General features: G+C 39.8%; 1 protein-coding gene across 8 annotated transcripts in view; it reads right to left on the bottom strand.

The window, feature by feature from the left end:
- Window positions 1–294: 294 nt before the first annotated feature.
- Window positions 295–13612, bottom strand: part of ZNF790 (zinc finger protein 790) — a 37685-nt gene continuing 24367 nt past the window's right edge. For 5 of the 8 annotated variants that reach the window (XM_003316342.6, XM_001164063.7, XM_009435434.5 and 2 more), the window contains exons 2-5: window positions 13346–13427; window positions 11406–11529; window positions 11023–11118; window positions 5006–7874 (exon numbers count right to left, since the gene is read on the bottom strand). In XM_003316342.6, coding sequence (XP_003316390.1) covers window positions 6193–7874; window positions 11023–11118; window positions 11406–11529; window positions 13346–13354 — 1911 coding nt within the window. In that variant the 5' untranslated portion in view covers window positions 13355–13427 and the 3' untranslated portion in view covers window positions 5006–6192. Of the gene's footprint in view, window positions 2389–5005; window positions 7875–11022; window positions 11119–11405; window positions 11530–13345; window positions 13428–13612 lie in introns of those variants that run through there. The other 3 variants (XM_054673366.2, XM_063801523.1, XM_054673367.2) reach the window with 2 other exon arrangements.

Below are 13612 nucleotides of genomic sequence, written 5' to 3'. Positions count from 1 at the left end.
ATTTATTTGTTAAGGACTTGCAGTTTCAGTAACATATATAAGAAATTTTTGCCTACTCCAAGGTTCTGAAAGTTTTATAGTTTTAAGCATATGATACATTTTTAGTTAACTTTTTTTTTTTTTTCAAGACAGAATCTCACTCTGTCACCCAGGCTGGAGTGCAGTGGCGCGACCTCTGCTCACTGCAACATCTGCCTTCCAGGTTCAAGAGATTCTCCTGCCTCGGCCTCCCAAGTAGCGGGGACTACAAGCTTGCACCACCATGTCCAGCTAATTTTTCTTTTTTTGTATTTTCAGTAGAGATGAAGTTTCACCATGTTGGCCAGGCTGGTCACAAACCAGCCAGCCTCAGCTGATCCGCCAGCCTCAGCCCCCCAAAATGCTGGAATTACAGGCGTGTGCCACCATTCCCAGCATTTAGTTAACGTTTTTTATAGGTGCTTTGAGCTATAAATCAATGTAAATTTTTAAACATATATATAACAAGTTCTTCTAGCATTGTTTGTTAAAAAGATTACCTCTTCTTTAATAAATTTCCTTTGCACCACTGTCACAAATCAGTTGTCCATGTATGTGTATTTCTCAACTCTCTATTTTATTCCATGAATACCACACAGTCTTGATTACTGTAGCTTTATGATAAGTCTGAAATTCAGGTAACATATGTTCTCCAACTTTTTTTTTTTTTTTTTGAGTCGGAGTCTCCCTCTGTCATCCAGACTAGAGTGCAATGGCGTGATCTCGGCTCACTTCAACCTCCGACTCCCAGGTTCAAGCAATTCTCCCTGCCTCAGCTTCCCAAGTAGCTGGAATTTCAGGTGCCTGCCACCACACCTGGCTATTTTTGTATTTTTTAGTAGAGATGGGTTTTGCCATGTTGGCTGGTCTTGAACTCCTGACCTCAGGTGATCTGCCCACCGCAGCCTACCAAAGTGCTGGGATTACAGGCATGAGCCATCGCGCCCAGCCTATTTTCCAACTTTCAGAATTATTTTTAAAAGTTGTTTTCGCTAATGTAGGTCCTTTGCATGTCCGTATGTATTTTAGAATTGAGTTCCCAATTTCTACAAAACAAAAAGCCTCCCGAATATTCAAAATGGGATTTCACTGAATCTATAGGTCAGGTTGGAAAGAATTGACATATTAATGGTATTGAGTCTTGTAGTCTCTGAACATAGTATATCTCTATTTAGGTCTTTTTTAAAGTTCTCCCAGAAGTGTTTTTAATTTTTATACTATACATCTTGCATCTTTTGCCAGATGCATCACTATGTATTTCATATTGTTTATGGTGTTATAAATGGCATTTGAGGTTTTAAGGTTCAGATTGTTCATGGCTAGTTCATGCAAAATCATCTGCTTTATATATATTGATCTTTATTTTGCAGTCTCACTAAGCTCATTTAGTTCTAATAGTGTTGTAGATACCTTCAGATTTTTTTTATATAGACAATCCTATAATCTGTTAATAAAGATGATTTTACTTCCTTCCCAATCTGGATACTTCGTATTCTTTCATTTATCGCACTAGCTAGAACTTCCAGTATAATGCTTAGTAGAAGTGTTTAGACCAGGTATCCTCTGTTTGCTGATCTTTGGACTTTTACCATTAAGTATGATGTTAGCAGTAGGTTTCTCACACATACTCTTTATTGGTTAAGGAAATTCCCAGAATCCCAGAATTCTTCTCCTCCTTAACTGAATTATTCTCCTTAATGAATGCTGGATGCCTAGTAAATTTTTTATTTTATTTTATTTTTTAATTTTTATTTATTGTTTTGAGATGGAGTCTCGCTCTGTTGCCCAGGCTGGAGTGCAGTGGTGCGATCTCAGCTCACTGCAACCTCTGTCTCCCGGGTTCAAGTGATTCTTCTGCCTCAGCCTCCTGAGTAGCTGGGATTACAGACCTGGCGGTTTTTTTTTTTTTAGTATTTTTAGTAGAGACGGGGTTTCACCATGTTGACCAGGCTGGTCTCGAACTCCTGACCTCAGGTGATGCACCCGCCTCAGCCCCCCGAAGTGCTGGAATTACAGGCTCGAGCCACCGCACCCAGCTGATGCCTAGTAATTTTTTATTTTCCACTTTGGCTGTTGGGAAAAGGAATTATTCCTGGACGTTTTTGAGCTCTGTGGATTCTTCCCTCTAATCCTTTAAGGTAATTGTTTTTCCCTGGCTTCAGGTAGTTTTCACACACGCACGTGTTGATGAATATTTAGCTGAACTTAAAGGAAGATCCTCTGGAGATTTCCGTGCAGTTCTCTCCTCTTCAGTGTTTTGCCTTGTCAACTCGGGCCACTTTGGCCTCATCAGACTCCTCATTCTATCTCAACACTAGGAGACCACCAGGCTCTGCCTGAGTTACTCCTCCCAGCAGTAATCTGGAAAAACTAGGAAAAATTTATTTGTTTTTTTCAGGGATCACTGTTCTTCATTGGAAATTGACATTTTAGTATATTCAATGTCTTAAAAACCATTGTTTCACCTATTTCGTTTAGCTTTTTAGTATTTACAGATATAAGGGTAAATCTGGTCTGTTTCTCCATTTGATCAGAAGCAGACATCTGTTCATTCTGTTAATGGTGACTTTCAGTTAACAGAATAATAAAATTAATATGAATATGCCACACTTTTCTAGTTAAAATGTTTTGTCTAGGAAATATTCTTTACTGTGAGGTTATAAAATGATTCTCAGATAAAAACAAGGTAAAATCAAAGGCGACTACTTTCCAACCTTGCTCTCTCCCACCTATAGTTTGTATTTTAATTTTTCTTAAGAGACAGGGGTCTTGCTATGTTGCCCAGGTTGGACTTGAACTCCTATGCTCGAGGGATCCTCCTACCATGTCCTCCCAAGTAGCTGGGATTACAGGCGTGCACCACCACACCCCGCTCCCACCTATTATTTCATCATTTTGATTAGGTCTTGGCTTATCCTTCCACTGTTTTTGAAAGTATAAACATAGCTGGGTGCGGTGGTTCACGCCTGTAATCCCAGCACTTTGGGAGGCTGAGGCGGGCAGATCACGAGGTCAAGAGATCGAGATCATCCTGGCCAACATGGGGAAACCCCATCTCTACTAAAAATACAAAAACTAGCTGGGCATGGTGGCGAATGCCTGTAGTCCCAGCCACTCGGGAGGCTGAGGCAGGAGAATCTCTTGAACCCGGGAGGCGGAGGTTGCAGTGAGCCAAGATTGTGCAAGTGCACTCCAGCCTGGCAACAGAGTGAAACTCCATCTCAGTGTACTTGTCACCTTAAAAAAGATCTAGTCAACATGAATGAAAATGGCTTATTACAATACAGTTACATAACAAAAAATTATTTTTCACACAAATTGTGAAATTCCATAGATGACAATAATTTAGGAGGGAACTACCTGTTAAAGGTGTGACTTACAAATGTGCTAAATATGTGTACATATAGTCACCATTTCTTAACTCATGTAACACTAAAAGATACCAAGAACTTCACTTAGAAGAAATTGATAAAGTAACTTTTCATCATTCAGAATTATCCATCCAGGCTGGGCACGGTGGCTCACGCCTGTAATCCTGGCACTTTGGGAGGCTGAGGTGGGCAGATCACCTGAGGTCGGGAGCTTGAGACCAGCCTGGCCAACATGGTGAAACCCCATCTCTATTGAAAATACAAAAATTAGCCAGGCATGGTGGAGGGTGCCTGTAATACCAGGTACTCGGGAGGCTGATGCAGGAGAATCATTTGAACCTGGCAGGCAGAGATTGTAATGAGCCAAGATCACCCCACTGCACTCCAGCCTGGGCAACTAGAGTGAGACTCCACCTCAAAAATAAAAATTATCCATCCTGCTCAGAGCTTAAACATTATAAGCAAATATCTACTATATTATTCTTTGATTAAATATTGGGTTCATCTATGTTAGTTTTTTTCATGTATCTTCATGAGTGAAATTTTTCTGGAATTTGATGTTCAAGAGCTATCCCATCTACTTTTATTATAAAAATGTTAGTCTTTTAGCATGCTCTGGCAAATTTTCCATAGGATTTTCTATTCTTCAGGGTGTAGCCTGTACAGTTTTCTAGTCTTAAATGTTTGTTTTGTTTTGTTTTAGACAGGGTCTTGCTCCATCACCGACTGCAGTGCAGTGGGGTGATCACAGCTTACTGCAGCCTCAAACTCCTGGGCCCAAGCAGTCCTCTCACCTCAGCCTCCTGAGTAGCTGGGACCAGAGGCATGTGCCACCACACCTGGCTAATTTATTTTTTGCAGAGATGGGGGTCTCCCTATGTTGTCCAGGCAAGTCTGGAACTCCTGGGTTCAAGTGATATTCCTGTCTCAACCTCCCAGAGTGTTCAGATTACAGGCATGAGCCACTGTGCTCAGCCTCATCTTACATGATACTTTTTTCTATTTTTTGAACCTTTTTGGTTGTTTTTGAAACTTAATCATATTTAATAAATGTTTTCCTAGAAAAAAACCGTACACATATAAAAATCATGTCTAACAGAGTTCACATACTTAATACTAAAAAACATCCCCAAACATATAGTTATATTCCATTTCTCCTTATAATATAGTAGAGGCACTGACAAAGCCTAGTAAATAATAGTTTTCTTCAAAGGACTAGATTTTGATGAAAAACCTGTATGGTTTTTTATTCCATGATTTCAGCTTTTCATTAAGCCTTTCCATTCATTCATTTGGGGTATTTGTTCTTATTCCACCTTGCTGTGTAATCATTATTTAACTCAATAAATATTTGAGGCCCTACAACATTATAGGCACTGTCCTAAGTGCTGTGGATACAGTGATGATGAGAAACAAACTGCCCTCAATCTTCTTGGTTTTATACACAGAGCAATTTCTATTGATAACTGTTTTAGTTATTTCACAGGATTTAAAATATAGGTGTCATTATCATTCTAAATACTCTGTAATTTCACTTTTTATTTGCTCTTTAAGAACAGTTTATATATAGTAGTAAATTTCAGAGGTAAGAATCCATATGGCTATCCATTTGCTAGTTTCTGAGTTATAACTGTGGTAAAGAATTATATAACAGTTGGCTTTAGAAATTTGTTAGAGAGAAATCATTTCTGAATGTCTTTTAAAAAACTGCTGAACACTCAACAACCCCACTTTTACTAAAGTCATAAGGCTTTCTTTTATAGGTTTTTTTGATGTAGCATGTGAAATTAATATTCAAAGCTTTCTTCATTGTATTTTACTGATTTTTTTTTCAGAATTAACATTCTGATGTTCAATAAGACATAAATAGAGATGACATATTTGTCTATAATCATTATAGTCTTAAAAGTCCTCCTCTCATAAAATGGCTTAATACCAATACAAATGACAGTCACTATGTCATGTAAATCTCAAATCATTCAACCCTTACAATCTAATGAATACGATTAAACAGACATAGATTTAAGATACTTTCCAAAAAAAAAAAATAGAGCAGGATGTATTGAAACAAGACATGCCAAATAAATTGTATGACATAGTTCAAGGCTTTTCTAGATTAATTACATGATTTTTGTGGAAATACAACAGAATTTTGCTAATGATGAAAGATTTCCAAAATGAATTATATATAAATTCTTGTGGGTTTTTGTTTTTGAGATGGAGTCTTGTTCTATCACCCAGGCTGGAGTGCAGTGATGTGATCTTGGCTCACTGCAACCTCCACCTCCCGGGTTCAAGGAATTCTCATGCCTCGGCCTCCCGAGTAGCTGGGACTACAGGCGTATGCTACCACGCCCGGCTAATTTTTGTATATTTAGTAGAGACAGGGTTTCACCATGTTGGTCAGGCTGGTCTCGAACCCCTGACCTCAAGTGATCCACCCACCTCTGTTTCCCAAAGTGCTAGGATTACAGGTGTGAGCCACCGTGCCTGGCCAAATTATATATAAATTCTTTATGCACCATCTCTGATGAGAATGTTTTGAGAATGATTCAAAAAGAATTCATGCTATCATCTCATAAAATTTTACCCTGATATTCCGCAATTGATAACTGATCAGTAATTTCTTTCCTATATTGATTGCATGATGAATTCTCTGCTGCTGCTGCTGCTGCTGGATGTGTGCCCTGTTAAAATGCCTTCCAATATTACTTACATTTGTGGTGTTCCTCAAGAGAAAAAAATAAATGACATCAATTAATGAGTCATGAATAAAGCCCTTCCTACACTTTTATATAATATTTCACAAGAGTGAAATGAAGTGAGAGCTTGAAGAAAATGCTTTCTCAAAATCTTTAAATTCATAGGATTTCTCAAAAGTGTAAATATTCTGGTGTTGAGCAAAGTTTGACTCATGACTAAAGGTGTTCCCATAGTCTGTCCATTCACAGAGATTTGCACTATTATGAATTTTTTGTTCAGTAAAATATGAATGGTGACTAAAGATGTGGCTACTTTTCTTGCATCCATAAGGTTCTGCATCAGTATGAATTTTCTTATGTCGTGTAAGCTGTGAACCCCAGATAAAAGATTTCCCACATTCTTTACATACGTAAGGTTCCTCACCAGTATGCATTCTCTGATGTCGAGTAAGTTGTGAACCCCAGAGAAAGGCTTTTCCACATTCTTCACATTCATATGGCCTCTTTCCAGTATGAATTTTCTGATGTCGATTAAGTTCTGAACCACGAAAAAAGGTCTTTCCACATTCCTTACATTCATAGTTTCTCTCACCAGTATGAATTTTCTGATGTCGATTAAACTCTGAGCCATGAAGAAAGGTCTTTCCACATTCCTTACATTCATAGGATTTCCTCTCATTGTGAATTTTCTCATGTTGAGCAAGATACGAAGCCCAAGTAAAAGTCTTCCCGCATTGCTTACATTCATAAGGTTTCCTGCCAGTATGAATTCGCTGATGTCGAGCAAGGTGTGAGCTCCAAATATAGGCTTTCCCACATTTCTCACATTTATAAGGTTTCCTACCAACATGAACATTCTGATGTTGAGCAAGATTTGAACCACGAATAAAGGCTTTTCCACATTCCTTACACTCATGAGATTTCTCACCAGTATGAATTCTCTGATGCTGAGTTAGGTGTGATCCACGAGTAAAAGCTTTCCCACACTCCTTACATTCATAAGGTTTTTCACCAGTGTGAATTCTCTGATGTTTAATAAGATGCGATCGCTGACTAAAGGCCTTTCTACATTCATTACATTCATAGGGTTTTTCACCAGTATGAATTCTCTGATGTCGAGTAAGATCTGAGCCACAACTAAAGGCCTTCCCACATTCCTTACATTCATAAGATTTCTCACCAGTATGAATTCGTTTATGGACACTAAGTTGTGAATGAAATCTAAAGGCTTTCCCACAATCTTTACATTTAAAAGGTTTCTCACCAGTATGAATTCTCTTATGACCAGTAAGACTCGAACGTAAACTAAAAGACTTCCCACATTCTTTACATTCATATGTTTTCTTAACAGTGTGAACTGTCTGATATTGAATAACTTCTGAATCAGGAAGAAAGGTATTCCCACATTCTTTATCTCCACAGAATTTCTCACTTGTGTGAATTAACCGATGTTGAGTATGATCTGAACCAGAAATAAAGGCTTTCCCCAGTTCTTTAAATTCATTCAGTTTGTCTCCTGTATTAAGTCTCTGGTGTAGATTAAACACTGTATGCTGGTTAAAAGTGGGCCTTTTTTCACAGGTGCGTATCACCTGCTTGAAGCATTCCTCTTGATTATCTTGAAGTGTTTGAAACTGAGTGTTGCCTTCCCAATCACCTCTAAAACATAAACATTCAAGGCTGTGGTTTTTACAAATTCTCATTATTTCCAATTGGGCTATTTCTCTCTCAAAAATGCCATTTTTTGGTAATAACTTCTTGGTCTGACACCTCGACTGCATGTCTGAAAAATAAGAAGGTAAAAACATCATACATCATACAGTTGTATGTACAAAAAGCAATACAACTTCTAAAATAGATATAGAAAATCTTGAAGTAAAGCATATGAGAAGTGAATGGCTTAGAAAATTCTCAAATATGAGCAATATGAAAAAAATGGCAAGAAATAAATAGAAATTTAAAAGAAATAAAAGTTGAGTCAAGTGATGAGAAATGTTTTATTTTGATCATATTCATCTGAAGAGCTCAATAAAAACTGATTATCCAGGTATCACCTCAATAACAGAATAATAAGTCATAAAATACCTACAAGTTTCCAAGTACTATGATGAATGTCCTATATAATTCAGAGCTTAAAAATAGGAATGCTGGGAAATAGCAGAATATCATTCTAATATGAGGGAAGTAATCTGATCCAGAGTTACCAAAGTACTAGGATCTCAATAGCAGGGTATGGTGCATTTAGGTTAAAGGAGATAATTATGGGTGATAGTTCAGACAGAAAAATAGTTTGAAGGCCAGGTACAGTGATTCACACCTTTAATCCCAGCACTTGGAAAGGCTGAGGCAGATGGATTGCTTGAGCTCAGAAGTTTGGGACCAGCCTAGGCAACATGGCAAAAACCCATCTCTATAAAAAATTAGCCAGGAGTGGTGGTGCATGCCTGTGGTCCTAGCTACCTGGAAGGCTGAGGTGGCAGCATCACCTGAGCCTAGGAGATGAGGCTGCAGGGAGCCATGATCACACTACCACACTCCAGTATGGGTGACAGAGTGAGACCCTGTCTTTTTTTTTTTTTTTTTTTTTTAATACTTTAAGTTTTAGGGTACATGTGCACAATGTGCCAGTTAGTTACATATGTATACATGTGCCATGCTGGTGTGCTGCACCCATTAACTCATCATTTAGCATTAGGTGTATCTCCTAATGCTATCCCTCCCCCCTCCCCCCACCAACCCTGTCTTAACAACAAAAAAATAGTTTGAGAAATTTTTTCAAGGGAGAAGGAGTCTGGCACAAGCTAAGAATAAGTACTCCTCTGTGACTCATTTTTTTAATGTATATATTTAGGATCGAGTACCATTGTTATCAGTTTTTCTTGGGAGACAGCAAGTACTCTAGCAGTGACTCAATGAATTGAAAGGCAGTTTAGTTACAAAGTATGAGCAGTAATGTACTGCAATGGAAAGATGACAAACTGCAGTTTCAGACTCTAGTTCTGTTTACTAAAACTACTTTTCAGGTGATTGGAAAATTACTGAGCTTGACTGAGCTCTTAATTTTTCATATTATAAAAAGGAATAAAACATCACTTTGCAGAGGTTTGTTGCAAGGATTGGGAATAATACGCTATTTCTATTAAGTGCCTGACACAGGATACGTGTTGAATAATCAGTAGCTGATGATTATTATTAGAGAGGAAAAGCTGGGGAATACGGGGAACTAGACAAGTCAGAGTTTGTCTTTTTATTTATTTATTTATTTTTTGAGATGGAGTCTCACTCTGTCGCCCAGGTTGGAGTGCAGTGGCGCAATCTCAGCTCACTGCAACCTCCGCCTCCTGGGTTCAAGCGATTCTCCTGCCTCAGCCTCCCAAGTAGCTGGGCTTACAGGCGCCCACCCCCATACCCAGCTTATTTCTGTATTTTTAGTAGAGATGGGATTTTGCCATGTTGTCCAGGCTGGTTTTGAACTCCTGACCTCAGGTGATGATTCACCCGCCTCGGCCTTCTAAAATGCTGTGATTACAGGCATGAGCCACCGTGCCTGGCTGGGCTTGTCTTTTATGACACTGTGTTCTCGTTGTACTTCATGAGCCCTAACCTTTCTTCTGCCACTTCCTCCTCACTGTGACCAGAAACTGTTATCACTTGTTACTCTAATTTTCAACTAAGCAGCCTATTAGGTCTTCTCTTAATGTTCCCTGTATGCAGAAATGTGTGGCCATGTTCCAATCACAGAAGAGAACAAAAAGTTTCTTAAGAGACAATATATTCTTGTTAATTCTTTTAAACCTAAAATGAGAAAATCCATAAATGTTGGTTAAAAGAATGAACTAATAAGGAGAACTAATAAATGCAGGCAATGTACAATCAAGGAGAAGCTAGGAAAAATAACAAAAATTCAAAAGGGATGGGTAAAATAAAAAAATGAGGTTAAAAAAATTTTTTTAACTGAATGAAGAATTTTATGAAAATTAAATTTTAAAAACGGGAGATGAGAAGGAACTTGATCCAAATCATAGATAAAATAAGGGCCACTGGAGAAAAGAATGGCACTTACCTTTTTGTTACATGAGTGAAAAATGAGAGCACAAAAATAGAGTGGTATTTGGAGTGAAGAGAAAGTTCTTTGAGAAAAGGTTTTGTCTCTCTCTAGGCCTCAGGCCCTTATTAAAGTGTTTGTTTGTTTGTTTTGTTTTGTTTTTTTTGAGATGGAGTCTGACCGTACTCCATCCCAGGCTGGAGTGCAGTCATGCAGTCTTGGCTCACTGCAACTTCTGCCTACCAGGTTCAAGCAATTCTCCTGCCTCAGCCTCCCGAGTAGCTGGGACTACAGGTGTGTGTCACCACACTGGCTAGTTTTTGTATCTTTAGTAGAGATGAGGTTTCACCATGTTGGCCAGGCTGGTCTTGAACTCCTGACCTCAGGTGGACTGCCTGCCTCGGCCTCCCAAAGTGCTGCAATTACAGGCGTAAGCCACAGCACCCAGCCAGTTTTTGTTTTTGTTTTTGTTTTCCCCTGAGACAGAGTCTCACTCTGTCGACCAGACTGGAGTGCAGTGGCACGATCTCGGCTCACTGCAACCTCTGCCTCCCTGGTTCAACAATTCTCCTGCCTCAGCCTCCCGAGTAGGTGGGACTACAGCTGCACGCCGACATGCCTGGCTAATTTTTTGTATTTTTTTGTATTTTTTTTTTTTTTAGTAGAAATGGGGTTTCACCATGTTGCCCAGGCTGGTCTTAAACTCCTGAGCTCAGGCAACCCGCCAAAGTGCTAGGATTACAGGCGGGAGCCACCACACCCGGCCCATTTTTTGGTCTTAAGGGGATATTCCAGACCAATATTTCAGAGGTGTTGCTGCCTCACTGTGCAGCTGAGCTGTTATCCACAACAGTGGCCTCCTTGTGCGTGTTCAGCCCTCACTCACCTGGGCAAGGTCCTCTTGTCTCATCCCTCAAAATCTTCCAGGGCTCTTTCCCTTTCTCCAATAAAGAGAACGCTTCTGGCTGATAAATGCAAAGACCTGCCCAGAAGATGAGAAACAGCAAAGAACCACATTGTAAAGACTCTAAAATTTGCAACTACTTCTTTGGTTACTAAGGAAGAGAAACAATTAGAGGCAGGACAAAAATAAGTTATAAACTATGGGAAAGATGGAAGTGCCCACTGATGATAACTATTGCCAGATTTACAAAGCGCAAACCATTTTCTAAAAAACAAAGGTCAGAAGTTACTCTGGACATTTAAAAGACAATAAAAAAAATCACAATACAGAAAGCAGGAATTTCTAAGGAAAATGCTGAATCTTACCCAGTGAGACCATGTTGCTGTAGTTCTCCAACATCACATCTCTATATAAATCCCTCTGTTCCAGGTCCAGGCACTCCCACTCCTCCTGAGAGAAATCCACAGCCACATCCCTGAACATCATCAACTGTTGGAAAGAATAATTCCAAGTATTAATGGTGAAATTTTAAAAAATAATTATAATCCCTATAGATGAAAGGGGAAAGGCTGGAAAGGGGCACTGCAGGGAGTGGGGCATATACTGGGCGAAAAACTGGAGTTGGCTGCCTGTGGTTTCAGGGGAAATGACATGGGAATAAGGGTGACAAAAGCCAAGTGTCTACATGCTCTTTTTTTTTTTTTTTTTTTGAGACAAGAGTCTCGCTCTGTCACCCAGGCTGGAGTGCGGTGGTGCAATCTCTGATCACTGCAAGCTCCGCCTCCCGGGTTCACGCCATTCTCCTGCCTCAGCCTCCCGAGTAGCTGGGACTACAGGCGCCCGCTACCACGCCCGGCAAATTTTTTGTATTTTTTAGTAGAGACGGGGTTTCTCCGTGTTAGTCAGGATGGTTTTGATCTCCTGACCTTGTGATCCACCCGCCTCGGCCTCCCAAAGTGCTGGGATTACAGGCGTGAGCCACGACACCCAGCCTACATGCTCCTTTTTTTTGTTCTTTTACGAGACAGAGTGTTGCTCTGTCACCCAGACCGGAGTGCAGTGGTGCAATCTCGACTCACTGCAACCTCTGCCTCCCAGGTTCAAGTGATTCTTGTGCCCCAGCCACCCTAACAGCTGGGGTTACGTGTGTGCACCACTGCGCCCGGCTAATTTTTTGTATTTTTAGTAGAGACAGGGTTTCGCAATGTTGGCCAGGCTGGTCTCAAATTCCTGACCTCAAGTGATCCACCCACCTTGGCCTCCCAAAGTCTTAATGAGCCACTGCACCCGGTAAAAACTCCTGTTGCTCAGTTACCACATCTTTATGATCTTCAAATCACAAATACCAAAACATCAGAATGGCAGCCCAGAACAGACATCATAGGAGTTTTTTGTTGATACCACTGAGAGGCTACACCAGCCTGGAAGAACTAGCCCCAGATTTATTATGTGAGAAAAGTTGGAGGTTTTGTTGTAAGCAGTCTTTACTGGGCACAAACAGACTTGTGCATACAGAGCCTTTGGCCCAGGTAACTGTCCTTTGCTTAAGCTACTACTTTTAGTTGAATTATCTGTTAGTTTAAACTGAGAGAATTCTCAAGAGATACACTCCCTGGCTGAATATTATTTTCTGTGGAAAATGTGTAGAATCTCCAGACTCTTTGTTAAGCAGCTGACAATCAGCAAATTCAGTGTCATAAGTGATTACTGTGAAAGTCATCAGATGAGTTTTTTGTCGATACCACTGAGAGGCTATACCAGCCTGGAATAACTAGCCCCGGATTGTTAATGATATTAACCTTTCATTAATTTCCTGGAAAATCCCAGATCTCTTTGAACTCAACCTCCCATCATATCTGCTAAGGAAAGCATCACAAAGTGCCACATACCTAAATGAATACCAACCAACACCAACTCCCATCTTGATTAAATGAAACATCCCATTCTACAGAGTAAATAAAAGCCTTTATGTAGTATGTCCCCTTTAATTATTCCATCCCCTCTTGTTAAGCCACAGGTTTGAAATGAAAAGTCTTTACTGTTCCCCTTAAGGAAATGTATTTCTCTTCTTCAGTGCTCTGCCAGATTGGGACACAGGAGATAACTGAAAGCCCTGGTGGATAGATTTGGTCATACTGGTTGGAGAAAAGAGGGATATCTAGGGAAAGCATTGGACTGTTTCACAGTCATTACTTATGACACTCAATAGTGATTCAGGTAAGCAGTTTAAGGATAAGCAATAAAAATATTCACATGATTTGATATAAATGGGTTATATTTTTGGAGAGAGGCAATTCCAACTCACATGGGCCATAACTTAACATTCCAAGTCCACCAGTCCTTCTCTGGATTCTTTCTTGGTGAGGCAGCGTGCTGGGAAAGCAGAGCTAAAAGGAAAGAATCACAAGGTCAGGCCTTTCTCAGAGCTCTCAAAGGGACAAATAGGAAATGCCATTTTCTTCCTTGGAGGTACGTCAGAAGGAACCTGAAGAAATCCTGGCCCTATCCAAAACCAGAGAGATTCAACAAAAGCAGGATGAAGTTTCAGTCGAATCACTTATGCCAAAATCAT

This window comes from Pan troglodytes, chromosome 20 (assembly GCF_028858775.2).
Source record: "Pan troglodytes isolate AG18354 chromosome 20, NHGRI_mPanTro3-v2.0_pri, whole genome shotgun sequence".
Taxonomy (NCBI): Eukaryota; Metazoa; Chordata; class Mammalia; order Primates; family Hominidae; genus Pan; species Pan troglodytes.
This window is presented reverse-complemented; position numbering and strand designations above follow the sequence as displayed.